Raw genomic sequence first — 14,623 nt, forward strand, 5'->3', positions numbered from 1 at the left:
GGTACCCATATACCATTTACCTTGAATTGCCTGTAGTTAACATTCACTTCATTAGCTTTGGTGTTTGAATGCTATATATCATTCTCTTTTTCCTGAACCATTTAAAAGTAAATTATACAACTCATGGTCTTTTATCCCTAAATATTTCTGATCTTAGACTATAAAGATATTCTTTTATAGCCTCTTACCTGAGAGGCTATAGAGAGAAGCAAGCGAGTTGAATGACTATTTTCCCATTCACCTCAGGATTGGTACTTGGTCAGTATCACTCAATCAATGAAATATAATGGATACCTTAGGCCACACTACCTTTTGCACAACCTTGTTAAGAAGGGCTACCAGACCTTTGGCTGTTTAAATAACAATGATTTATAACATTATATAGGTTTCAGATGTACAGTCTTGTAAGTCAACATCTGTACATGTTCCATTAAGCTTGCTACCAAGGCTACTTTCTACATCACCATACAACCCCTTTAATCTAGCTCCCCCTCACTCCCCACCCCTTCACTTCTGGCAATCACTGTTGTTCTTATGGTTTCAGAGTTTGTTTTTTCCTTACTTGTTTTCTTTGTCTACCACATGAGTGAAATAATATGGCATTTGTTCCTCTCTTCTCTGACTTATTTCACTTAGCATAGACCTGTTTCACCTATAGGCCATCCATGTTATTGCAAATGTCAGGATTTCTTCATTTACAGCTACATAGTATTCCACTGTGCATATATATTCCACATGCTAGCTACTGTGAAAAATGCTGCACTGAACATGGGGATGCATCTATCTCTTTAGTTTTCATGGTCTTTGGATAAATACCCAGAAATACGCTAGCTGAATCATATGGCATCTCCATTAATTTTTTTGAGTAATCTTCATATTGTTTTTCATAACAGCTACACCAATTTATTTTTACCTACAGTATCGAGGGTTTCGTTATCTCACCAATACTTGTCCTTTTGATAACAGCCACTGTCAAATTTGTGAAGGAATAGCTCATTATTTTAATTTGCATTTCTGTAATAGTTGATCTGTATGTCTTCTTTGGAGTAGTTTCTATTGAGCGCCTCTGAAGGGCTATGAGATTTATACAAGCAGTTATCAAGAACTTCTACCTAATCAATCCCTCCAAAACACAGTTCTGTCAACTGATCAAGCATGTCGCCTTTTTGTTACCTTCAACATGGATCCAGTCTAGAATCAGATATTGATTGCTATGGCAATGTCTCCTTGGTCTCTAAACTGTAAATTTCCCCAACTTTCATCTTTTATGTCAATGACATTCCTAAAGAATAAAACTTTTTTTTTTTTTTTAAAGAGAACATTATTGATTTTGGGTTTGTTGGCTATTTCCTCATGATTGAGCCTGTGCATCCCTGGAGCAGAATATTAACTTAAGAGGTACTGTACCTTTTTCAAATTGTCACCTCTGGATACTCATGATATGCATCTGTCCCCCAGTAGTGGTATTAGCTGTGACCACTTCGTCAAGATGTTCTCCAGTTTCTCTCCTATTTAGTTACTACTTCCCCACTTTAAATTAGTATGCCATCTGTGGGGAGAGACTTTAAAATTATCCAAATATTCTGATCTTCCTAAAATTACCACCTTTTAATGATTTCTGCCCAAATCAATCTTGATTTTCCAATTCTAGGGTTTGCTCCATATTTAACGGTTAGCACTTGGCATTCTACTGCAAACATAAAACCTCTCATCCCCCCCTGTTTATCTCCATATTTATTACTAGCATAAGCATACAGATTTCTAGTTTTTTCAATGAGCTGTATAGTTCACTAATGTCCTTAAATATTTTGGTGCTCAAATTCTCTAAGATTTTGTCAATGGGAACCCCCTTAAGGTGACTCATTTTGACAGAACTCATTTTTTTTTTTTTAAAGAACTTGCTTTTTTTTTTTTTGGCTTATCTTTTACCTATTCTGTCCTAATCCTGAGGCCTAACATTTCTCTGAGAAATTCTAGTTCCTTAACATGAATGGTGTAAGAAACAAAGATCTGGGAAATAGGTATCCTCATTTGCTTCCAGGTTCTTCTAGCAAACTAGGAAATACATACATTCATGTGTGCATAGGTGTACCATATCACATCTGCTAACATACACATAAATAAAAAATCCACTGCCTCCTCTTGTACATATATTTAAATATTTCCGTTACAAAATAAAAAAGGCAATTTCTAGAAGTGGCAAGCTGTAAACTGAGTGCCAGCAAAATGTCTCCACTATCTTGCAAAAAAAGCTTATATCGTGTTCTGACCTTTGCAATGCTCCTACCATGGGCCTCACAATAGACTGCTTGCTGCTTCTCTGATCACTGCTTCCCACACTTGGTGTAAATATGGAGGGATAGATTTCCTTTAAATTTATAGGAAGCTTGTGCATGAATAAGCAGGCCATGAATTCACTCACTGTCCTCAGAGACCCGAAGCATCTAAATATTTTTTTCTCCACCATAGCATAATGTCCTAGGACCAGATGAAATTACATAACAGAATATTAATCAATATTTGTATTTATTTAGGAATTATGTCCTATTAACAGGATAGGTACCTAGAAAATTCCAAGTCTGAGGAAAGCACAATTCAATTAAGAAAATAGCTACTGTGTTCAAAAATCTGTCAAAGTACTGACAAATGCCCCCAAAATTGCCAGTACAGACTTCAGTCCAGTGAAATCTGCAGGGCAAACATAGTATTAAAGCTATAGAAGTAATACAAACTGGGGATTAGAAGTAGGATGGACCAACAGTAGTTAGACTGACTTTGAACTAAAGATAGGAGGGCTCAAAACATTTTCTAGCAGAGAGCCCTCCCTGGTGGTGCAGCTGGATAGAGCTAAGCACTGCAAGCTAGCTGCAGCTGCCTCAGTGCGAATTCTATCCCTAGCCCCTGACTGGCCCACTGCTCCCCTCAGTCCCCTTTGATGATCAGCCTGTTCTGTTCCCTACTCTGTCTATGGGGAATCCTCTCACTACCCCTGCAGTTGGCCTGTACCCCAGTTCTATATGCATAAATAAACCTTAAATTTTTTTTTCTAGTAGAAACAGGAAGAACTTTTCAATATATGAAGTACTAACACAGAAAAAAAAATTGCAAAGTAATTTCCTGCTATTAGAAATAACCCAAAGTTTATTATATATTTTCTTACTCTACCCCTCTTCAAATTGAAATTTCAAACTAAGAATCCTAGTATAATATTAAATACACTTTATACTTAAATATTTATATTCTCAATATACGTAAGTTTCTAAACAATGTGGCTTTGTTTGAAATTTTAATCCCAAAAGAGGGAACCCAATTGTTCTTTGTGACTACTAATGATTTTACCTATTTAAGAAACAGTCTGAAAAACTGATATTCTAACATAGCCACAAAACTTGTAGAAAGACTTAATATACTATTTGTGGGAAAACAAAAAATATTTAAAAATATTTTTACAAATATTTTACAAAGGTAACAACCTTACAAAAGGGGAAATAAGGAGAGATAACTAAATGTGATAATGGTATTTTATATGGACTCCTCTCACAGAAAAGGACATTCATTTAAAACTAAGGAGACATGAATAAATATAAGCCTCTGCCAGCAACAATATATCAATGTTGTTAATTGTAACAAAATATACCAATGTAAAATGTTAGTAATAGGAAAAACAGGGGGTGACTTTTAAGAATGTTAGTCTTTATGTAAACCTGATCTAAAAAATGTATTTATCTCGGGCCCTTCCTGGTGGTCCAAGGGGTTAAAGCACAGCACTATGAAGCTATCTGCTGCCACTGCAGCCTGAGTTGATCCCCAGCAGGGAGGTGACCCATAGTATAGCAGACCTCTCCTGACATTCCCCCCACACCCCACTGCTCCCCTCAGCAATGTATTTCAGTACAGCTGCCTGTTCTGCACCCTTCTCTGTCACAGATGAATCCTCTCATCACCTGCCCCCCGCATCTCTGGCCTGTATCCCAGTTCTTATGTGCATAAATAAATCAATCTTAAAAAGTTTATCACTATATTATTAATTTTATTATCTATTATTTATTATAGTAACTATTATATATTTATACACATTTATATTAATTCTATTTCCTAAGTCAATACTGAATATATAATTAACTCAAAATGTATCAAGGGCCTAAATATAGGACCAAAAACTATAAAATTCTTAGAAGACATAAATCTCCATGACATTGGCTTAATCTGCCTTAGCCAAGTCATGATGCATAAACAACCAAAGAAAAAAAATGGACTTCATCAACTTTAGAAGGTTTTGTGCTTTAAATACATTGTTAAGAAATGTAAAGACAACTCACAGAATAGGAAAACAATCACAGAATACTGTATTTGATAAGGGTTTAGTATCTAGAGCACAGCGCCAACTCTTACAACTTAAAAACAGGCAACAGATTTCACCAGATTTTTCTCCAAAGACAGACAAATGGACAAGCACAAGAAAGACATTCATTATCATCAATCAGGGAAATTCAAGTCAAAATCACAGACACTATTCCACACTTCTAGATTGTCTATATGAAAAAGGGGGTGGATAACAAGTATTGGCAAGGATGTGGAGAAATTGGAATCCTCAAACATTGCTGGTGGGATGGTACAGCTGCTGTGAAAATTCCTAAAAAAATTAAACAAGTTATCATATAACTGACTCCTAATTATCATTATCATTCCACTCCTAAGTATATACAAAGAGAATTGAAAAATTATGTCCACACAAAAACTTTTAAATGAATGTTACAACAGCCAAAAAGTCGAAAACAATCCATCTGTCCATCAATTGATAAATGGATAAACAAAATGTAACAAACCAAGACAATGGAACATTATTTGACCATAAGCAAGAATAAAATACTGGTAGATGCTACAATATGAACCTTGAAAACACTATTAAGTGAAAAGCCAAGCACACATTACACATGATCATTATATGTAATGTTCAGATAAGTGAATCCATAGAGACAGAAAGCAGAATAGTTACTGGTGTTGCAGGAAGGGAATAATGGGGAGTCAGTGCGAATAGATGCTGGGTTTCTTTTTGGGGTGATGAAAATAGTCCAGAATTTAATAGTAGCTAGGTGAACAACTTGGTGAATTTTCTAAAAACCACTAGATACAACACTTTAGGAGGAGTGAATTTAGGAATTATTTAAAACATTTTAAAAAGTAAACTATAGGTTTGGTTACCAAAGGCTAATGTTTTGCTTAATTTCGCTTCTTACAGACTTCTTGGTCTAATCTATAGAAGGATGATTGCCAACTACTCTCAGATACAAAAGAGCCAGGTTGGTACAAAGATTTTAACTTTACCGTCCAGTTTTCTCTGTTGACTTTATGTCCTTAGTATATTCTAGAAGTGAATAAATGCTCAAAAGGTTGTATAAATCTGAGAGGCCTATAGTACAAGTTAGAGCAATGAACAATTTCATTAGCCAAGGCAGCAGCACCAGTGTTTCAGGGTGCAATATCTAAAAGCCTTACTAGAATATGAAGAGCCATTTTTGTCTTTAACAGGCTGAAAACAGGGCAAACAAAACAATTCCTGGGTTGCAAAAGCTGTGTGAAAACTAAACATCTAGACAAAACTAATACATACTGTGGCTGACAGCAGGCTCCTTAAACCAATTTCAAGGCCTGAAGGACTACAAGATCCCCTGAAGCCATACAAAAGATTTGTGCATACCTTCAAAAGATCTCCAGTGGAATTAAAGAGGTTAAGAGGTTGTGTTTTACAACAAATGTTGGCAAGGATGTGGAGAAAAAGGAACTCTCCTGCACTGCTGGTGGGAATGCAAACTAGTACCACCACTATGGAAAACTGTTTGGAGGTTCCTCAAACTGCTAAACATGGAGCTTCCCTATGACCCAGCAATCCCACTCCTAGGTATCTACCCAAAAGACACAAAAACACTGATTGAAAAAGATACTTGTACCCCCATGTTTATTGCTGCTTTATTTACAATTGGAAAAACATGGAAGCAGTCCAAATGCCCAAAAGTAGATGACTGGATTAAAAAGATGTGGTACATATATACAATGGAATATTACTCAGCAACCAAAAAAGAGAAACACATGTCTTTTGCAGCAACTTGGATGGAGCTGGAAAAGATCATGCCTAGTGAGATAAGCCAGAAAGAGAAAGAAAAATACCGGATGGTTTCACTCATAGCAGGAGTATAATGGAGCAGGCGAGAAAATAACAAAAATAATGAACAACCATATACCAGAGACATTCTGTGGGGGTGGAGTGGGGAATGGGATCAAAAACAGGAGGGGGTGGAGGGGAGAGAGGGAAATGCACGGGACTATGGTGGTGGCACACGGGTGATTTGGTGATGGGAAACCTGCGGGGATTACAATCGAGATGGAAAAAAATGTGCAAAATGATGTAAAAACAAACTTTTGTAATAATTAAAAAAAAAAAAAAAGAGGTTGTGTTTTAAACTGATGTTTTTCAAAACGTGGCCCTACATTCCATCTGGAGTTTAGGGAAAATGAGAAAGATCCTCACTGAGTTTAGAGCACTAAATCTGTTACCTCCCAACAGTGTCTTCAAATGGGTAAGATTATGACCCCTTCATTCAAAGTGTGGGGGAGACAGACTGAGCTAAATCAATACAAACTTTTCTTTTTTCACAACTGTCCACAGACACTTTGTGTTCCAGAATGTTTTCTAGTGTCCAGTGAAGACAGATGACTCTTATCTATGTCCTAATGGTTCTCCAATCTCTCTAGAGAAGTGTTCTCGAACTTCTCACCTCATCAAGTGTTCTTAATAGTAGTTATTCCTGGAAAGGAACCCTTTGAGGTATTTTCAAAGAAAACCTCCTGGCTAAAAACAACAATATAAACAACAACTTGCAAAGTACTCACCCTGAACTGACAGTACTCCCTCCCTATGAGTATTCAGGACTGAATATGAGATTACCCTAAACAACCACAGGAACTTACTCATCATGGAGAAATTCACTAAAATTATCCTCTGGACAGAAGAGTTAATTCTGAGAACTTACTTTTCACACAGGTTACTAACACCTGATCAAGCAAGAACAGACTGCTAATTACCTAAGACTCACACAACCAAGTAAGTGTAAAAACAAATTTCTTAAGTTTTAGCACTAAGCCTTTCTTTTTTAAACATTTGCTCAGCAAATATTTATTCAGCATCTAGTGTGATTTTGTTAAGCCTCCCTGAAACAATCTATTTTGTAACCACTAACATAGATGCTTACTTTTATAAGGAAATTTAATTAGTATAAATTCTTATTGTTTCTGTTGGCTGAAATTCATGCAGAAGCAGGTATATACTCTGATGATAATCTAATATTATGGAAGAAATTCACCCAAGGATATGAATGAGAAACTTTTCTTGTGAGCTGTACTTGATTTTTTTCAAATCATTAACATAGATACTCTGTAAAAAACTCCCAGAGTTTTATTTCATTGTTAATGGTCAAAGTAATGTAGAGTGACCCAGTACCTCACCTGCATGTCTCTTCTTAAAAAATGCAATTAATTGGGGCCCTCCCTGGTGGTGCAGCGGTTGGGACGCAGCACTGCAAGCTGGCTGCAGCAGCTTCTGTGCGCGTTCGATCCCCAACCTGGAAGTGACCCACATGGCACGGCAGACTTCTCCTAATCTGCCCACTGCTCCCCTCAGCAGTGTACTTTGTCGATCTGCCTGTTCTGCTCCCCACTCTGTTTCTGGTGAGTCCTCTCATTGCCTTTGCATCTCTGGCCTGTACCCCAGTTCTGTATGCATAAAATCTTAAAAAAAAAAAAAAAAAAAGTCAATTGTCCCAGGAGCAGCATTTGGGCAGGGTTTGCCTCTGACCTTCTCTTCCAGTCCCCACCCTCCACATGCCCATTAGCACTGGACTTGGACCATTAGGCTTTCATATAGTTGCTGAATTGACCTGATATTGTTACAGGGCAGGGAGAGAGGGGCACCAGTGAACCCCCAAACCTGCCTGCTCTAAATAAGTTCTGCCATCTGCCGCATCAACACAAAACATGTAAGACTTTAATGAAAAGGGACTTTAAGACAGTGAGTATACAATATGAAAGACAAAGAATATAATTTCTAAATCAAACGCCTGAAGTTACCCATCCACTTGTGAACAAGTCAACCTAAAAGGAGTTGGCCCAAAGCAAGGCCTGAAAGCCCGCCCACAAAAGTAAAGCACCTTCCGGCCGGGATCCATGGAAAAGGGTCAGAAATGGTCAGACAAGTTTGAGAGGAAAAGAGCAAAATCAAAATCAAGATAAACACTGCCATCGTCAACCTCCCCACAGATCTCTCACCCACATCGCATTCAAGCAGTCCAGGGCCAAGAAACAAACATGGTTTCTTCACATGCTCTCTGCTCCATGTGGCTTTCTCAGGTCTCCTTCTGGCTCTCCATCCTGCTTCCTTCTTCCCCAGATTCTTTCTCTTTTTCTCTTCTCTCCTTAGCTCCACCCTCCTTCTAGGAGGGGCAGGAACCTGTAACTTCCCCTTTTCCTAGGGACCACCCTGTTACAATATTTCATTTCACAGCAACAACTTTTGTGAAAGAATTAGAAAACTTTATAAGTCACAATGAGATAACGGCACCCCATAGATGGTAGCCAGGGCAATGATAAGTAAACACAGGAGGGGTGCACAGGATACATTCTGTCCTCCCAATTTATGAGTGTTACTAAAAGGGCATCATTTAGAACAGTTTTTATAGGTCAAGATTCAAAGTGGATCCTGCAGAGTTGGTAAGATTTAGCATCTTGATTGACCCAAGTTTCTGAAAGTGACTGATTTGATGGAAAGACCTCCTTCTATTAATTTATTTGAAACTAAGAAAATGGTAATGGAAAAAAGCAGAAAAACATGTTTTTCTGTTAATCTGACCAGTGCAATTAACCTTGTCTTTTAATGTATTTATACAACTGGTAAAACAGTTAAGTATGCAGGTAGATAAATACTCAAAAGTAAACTTAAAATCATTTTTAGGGTGACTGCATTATATCTTCAAAAGACTTTCTGACTTTATAGTCATCTTGATCTAAAGTTGGTATCAAGGTGTTATTTTTTAGTACCTTCCCCTACCAGTATTATATCATAGGCAGTTTTAGCATTATCACTTTTTCTAAGCACTTGACATGAATTTTTCTCCACAAACATCCTATGAGTTTGAGTACCACATTTTATAGAGGAAAAGAATAAGATCCAAAGAAGCTAAGTATATGGCTCAAGCTCGCAAAGATTAAAAAGTCTGACACTGGGGCTCTCGGCTCCTCTTCACCACTGCTTCTCTTGAGAGGACAAGGGAGGGTGCATAACCTCTTCCTAAAAGCTCTGTCCCTGCTCAGTAGTTCCACTGGGGAACCGTGAGCCAAGTTGCCACTCCCTTAGATAGGATTCCCCCTAAATCAGCCTCCCCTAGCAGCACAATTACCTGGATCAAAGGCCCTTCCCACAGATATCTATGTTAAAGAATTCAGTGATAAATAACTAATTCCTTATCTGGCAAGAAGTTCCCATTGTAAATGAGTAGGGGCAAAAGTCTTAAATCCCACTGTTTCAAGATGACTCAGAATTGGAACAAGCAGTCAGATTTATGGAATTACCAACCAACTCGAAGAAGGTCCAGTGAGCTAGATTTTCTGGCTATCAGCTTAAACATTAGATTGTATAATGATTTTTCATACCAAAAATCTGCCTTCCTAAATACAGACATCCCTACTTTTACACTGGCTTAAGAATTTTATAGCAGTGTAACTGAAATGCCACCTGTTAAAGGTTATTATTCAAGTTAGTTTATACCTATAAAGACATGAAATGAGATCTTTGTATAAGAAAAATGAATCTTCTGACTACTGACTTCAATCTAAAATTTAAATCAGTTGCTTTATTCTAAGAGGTTTTACTTCAAGTCTCTGAACTGATCATCAGTAGGGTAGAATTACTCAAATCAGTTACTTCAGTTGCTCGTCTATTTCCTTTATGGTTTTAAAACAAAGACTTAGGGCCCTCCCTGGTGTTGCAACTGGTTAAAGCACAGCGCTATGAAGCTGTCGCAGCCACTACAGCACCAGTTTGATTCCAGTCAGGGGGTGACCCACATGGCATGGCAGACAGCTCTTGAACTTGTCCGTTGCTCCCCCTCAGCAGTATATTTCAGTCAATCTGCCTGTTCTGCTTCCCATTCTGTCTCTGGTGAATCCTCTCACCATCCCTGTGCCTCTGGCCTGTACTCCAGTTCTGGGTGCATAAATAAATCTTAAAAAAAAAAAAAAATCTCAAAGACTTAAACAGCCTGTACTACTGTGACCAAGTGCTCATCAAATCACAAATTAAGGTCACTACCTTTAAACATCACTAAAGACACTGATTAAAATGGTGCCAATTCATAACTAGTACTTAGGAAACTGAACTTAGATAATTCAACATCTACTTTTTGGGTTGTAGATTTAACATGCATGATTAACACTGGTCAGCATCAGCTGAATTTCTAAGTGTCCTCTGCTTTTGTCTTAGTTCCTGTCCAAGAAGCAAAAGAACAGCATAAAATACGTATACTCTGTGATCTAAAAAGACCAGTTTGCTCACGTGAAGAAATAAACATGGACTAGTGGGACAATCCAAAGCATTTACCAAGAACCTCTGATGAAGGTAAGAAAAAGTTGAACAGTTCTAACAGTTTTCCTGTAATAAGCATCACTGGTTGTCAAACTTGAATTAGAAAGAATTCCCTAAACATCTTTAAATGCAAATGTCTGGGTCTTAGCCATAGAGTTCCTGATTTAATGCCTTTGAGATGGAGCCTGTGATTTTTTTTTTTTTTAATTTCTAAAGGCTAATTTGGAGATCACACTTTGAGAACCACTGTCTAAGCCATTTTTTAACTCATGACTTTGTAATGAGATCCCACTCAATTACCTCCAAAGGTCCTTCAACATAACCCACTCCTTTCATAAAAGCACATTTAAATACTACCAAACCATAACTTTTGACCTTAGGAATCTGGCCTAGCAAAATGGACCTGGCGGGTTTTATAAATTAAGAGAGCAAAAGACCTCAGGACAACAGGTGCATAAAATAAACCCACTTACAGCCATCCCAATTAGTCACCACTGAGGTTTTGGGATTGAAAGTGCCCAATATGGCTCCATCTTGAGTTCCCTAGAGGCACATGGGACACTGTCTGAACCCTACATAACTATGTAGCTGAGCTGCTTGACAACCAATACCACATATCTCAAGTTCTCCAAGGAAAACTAAAGCCTTGGTTTAGGATGGTTAGTGGAACAGCAGGGGTACCACCTGGGAGCTGGCTGAAAACCTGAATTTTTAAGCCCACCACTGACCTACCAATTAGAATTCACAATTTACCAGGATGCATAAGTGACTCCCAGATATGTTCATGCTTGAGAAGCAAGCTGGACTAAAGGATTTCCTAACGCACAGGGAAATCTTGGTGTGCTACCCTTAAAAGCACTTAGTCAAACATTTGGATCTTTGTGAGGGGGAAAACAACCTCCAGTTCCGAACACTATTAATGTAATCCCGTAAAATAACTAAAGGCTGAACTAGAAAGGGTCAAAGATCCATCAAGAAGTTCTCTCATTTGGCCAATGTGATTTATTTTGACCTTGTAGTTTACAGCCTACATTTACATTTTCACAAGATATACCACCTATAAAGATGCCTGAGAATAGTTTTCCTCTACTACTTCTAAACTTTCTAGCTTATGAACCTGAAGTAGCAGAAACTTATTCCAACAGGTTGATCTTAGTATGCAGGTAAAGGAGTAGAATGGCTCAACAGTATTTGAGACGTGAAACGAGCCATTTATTATAGTCCTTAAAAAGAGAAAGGCTTAGTTTGCCTCAAGTCCACATAAAGTCACTAAAATATTGAGAAAACATATGAAAACACTACCCTAACACTGCCCTTAACTGACATTAACTAAATCTTTTTGGATAAAAAGCAAAGTAAGTCTGTTTCCAATAAATGTGATAAGAACATTACCTCTAAGCTCCATTGTCATTAACATTACAAAGATTTTATTAACCATTTTTATAAGGCACACTTAAGTGTGATAGAATTCTAAAACTAGACTGTCAAAATACAGCTTCTTAATCTTTACTATAGGTTTTATCCTATGGGTACCAATAATACCTTAAAAAAAAAAAAAAGACCTTAGCATAAAGATGGATACACGTGATGGTAAAATACATTGCACATTGCCGTGATAGTGACTTAAAAGCCTCTCCTTATATTCAAAAAATGCTGGGATATTTGAAATAATGTAAGCTTATAAAAGTAGTTTGAATTAATTTCCCTTCATTTGAATAACTTTTCTCATTCAGAATTCATCTGTTAACATCTAGGTAATGAATTTAAGTCATAAAACACTACTCAAACACTCTCAGGTTTGAGAGTCTATCTTTAGAAAAATCTCATTTGAATGAAAATGCATTCTATCAACTCACATTTACTATGTTAAGACAGAATGTATAAGACAGTGACTAATCAAGAACCCTATTACACCTGAAAACATCCCAGTTCAATTTTTTTTAAATGCTAAAAATAAGCATTACATTTGATATGTTACATAGGCAAAAGTGGATGGAGGCACTAAGAAACAAACAAAAAAGGAAACTGGCTTTAAAATATCAACCAATCAATATCCGGGAAAGCCAGGGCAATAACCACACGAGGGTCCTTGTTTGATCCATACGCAAGGATACAGACACTAGCCCAATGAAAATATAATCCTTTCCTGCCAACAGTTCCAAGCACCTGTTAGATACTCCAGCCCAACACATTTCAGGGACTCACATGAATTCTCAGCTCAGAATCCTGACAACCTCTTCAGAAACATTCAGTAGCCAACAGGATCCTGAAGTGACAGCGTCAATAAATATACCACCTTGCAGTTGATTTGGACCCACTCCTCTCCAAGGATGAGATCTAGCTGAGCGGTTTAAAATTCACAGGTTTTTAGCTCAGGAAAATATGACTGAAAGTCTTATTTTTGTGAGTCCATATTCAATTTGTAACAGAAAGGGAAAAAATAGAATTAAAGGCACTCCCTGGTTGTGCAGGGTTTGTTAAAGCACAGCACTGTGAAGCTATCAGCAGCCACTGCAGCAGGAGTTCTATCCCAACCAGAAAAGGTGACCTACATGACGAGGCAGACCTCTCCTGTCCCATCGGTGCAATCAGCCATCGGTGCATTTCAGTCAATCTGCCTGTTCTGTTCCCCACTCTGTCTCTGGTGAATCCTCTCACCCCTGCACCTCTGGCCTGTACCCCAGTTCTTGTATGCATAATTAAGTAAATCTTTAAACAAAACAATTAAAATCTGGTTACTCTACCCACCCAACAACACTCCTTGGATTGTTCACCTTTCAAGTAAATGTCAATGTACAAGAGGTATTCTAGAGCTGGAATTCTTACTCTACAGCATTTAAGTCAATTAACATACCAGTTAGAGCTGGAACAGAACTTGTGTTGAAAATCCACAAATTCCTATGGCATCTGAACCAATAATCCCTTTATCTGAGAGCTACTTTGAGTTTAAATGCTAAATATATACTTACTTAGAGAAAAAAGTTTAAAGCACTGCCTTAATAAATCTAGTTTAATATTTAGTACTTATAGTAAGGAGAACACCATTTTAGATAATACTAATGAAATACCTACACAATGTTACTAATCTTCGTACCTATAAAGAAACACTATTTCATAGTAACAAAACCTACTTTTGTATAGCGATGGGGGGATTTGGACATCGGTTGCTTCTTCAGGTCAAGGAAAGCATCTCCATTTTCTGTTTCACCCACACTTCTCTTGTCCATGGCTCCTTGGTCTACAATTCTTTGCACCTGGAAGACAGACATACGAACTGATATCTAAACTGTCACTGATAGATACGAACCTATCTTCAGAAACCTTGATTCTTCAAGAAACTGGGGTTTTTCTTAAAATAACTAGCTTTGAGAAACAAACCGTCACCTAACAATTACGCTATAAACCTGAACCCACTTTGAAATAAAACCATTGGCATTAGTTATCCCTTCAGTAAAGAAAGTATTCTAGGCATCAGCAGGGTAAAGAAAGCAGAAGTGGAAGGTGCCCAGATCTGGGTACAATCTTTGAGCAGTTTTAATACAAAAATAAACTAAGGTAAGTAAGTCGCTTCCATCCTTGGGGTCCGATCAGGCAGTAGTATGGAAGTTTCTCTGAGTGGTGGCAGGTAGGAGGAGAATGGTTTGGGGCTGGGGATCCGGGAAGTCGGGCTGTGGTAAAGTGCCTGTCACTTGCCAATGGACGGCGCCAGCTGCCCCTTGTTATCCGAGGGCCAGGGACTGAGGACAGGGCCGGAGCGACCCTCGCCAGGCCGGCCGCACCTGTGGCCATGTCAGGAGTGCCCGTGGCAAGGGAGGGGCGAGCGCCGGCTTCAGCTCGGAAACTCGCCTTCCCGGGGCCGCGACCCCAACCCCCGGCCTCTCGCGCAGGCCCCGGCCCAGCGGCCTCCTTCGAAAGAAGGGCGGGGACGGTACTCACGGAGGGAGGCGGGCCGGAGGGAGCGGGGAGGCCGAATCCCCCGGCCCGGGCGATCCG

At 38.5% G+C, this 14,623-nt stretch overlaps 1 protein-coding gene across 2 annotated transcripts in view; it reads right to left on the bottom strand.

Moving 5' to 3' along the window:
- The window catches only part of EIF4ENIF1 (eukaryotic translation initiation factor 4E nuclear import factor 1), a 44,583-nt gene that overhangs the window by 29,523 nt on the left and 437 nt on the right, over positions 1–14,623 (bottom strand). Inside the window, exons 1-2 of one of the 2 annotated variants that reach the window (XM_012731054.1) lie at positions 14,567–14,617; positions 13,762–13,884 (exon numbers count right to left, since the gene is read on the bottom strand). In XM_012731054.1, the coding sequence (XP_012586508.1) occupies positions 13,762–13,857 (96 nt within the window). In that variant the 5' untranslated portion in view covers positions 13,858–13,884; positions 14,567–14,617. Of the gene's footprint in view, positions 1–13,761; positions 13,885–14,566; positions 14,618–14,623 lie in introns of those variants that run through there. The other variant, XM_004690930.2, reaches the window with a different exon arrangement.

This window comes from Condylura cristata, unplaced genomic scaffold (genome assembly GCF_000260355.1).
Source record: "Condylura cristata isolate star-nosed mole 26May11 unplaced genomic scaffold, ConCri1.0 scaffold00029, whole genome shotgun sequence".
NCBI classification, from domain to species: Eukaryota; Metazoa; Chordata; class Mammalia; order Eulipotyphla; family Talpidae; genus Condylura; species Condylura cristata.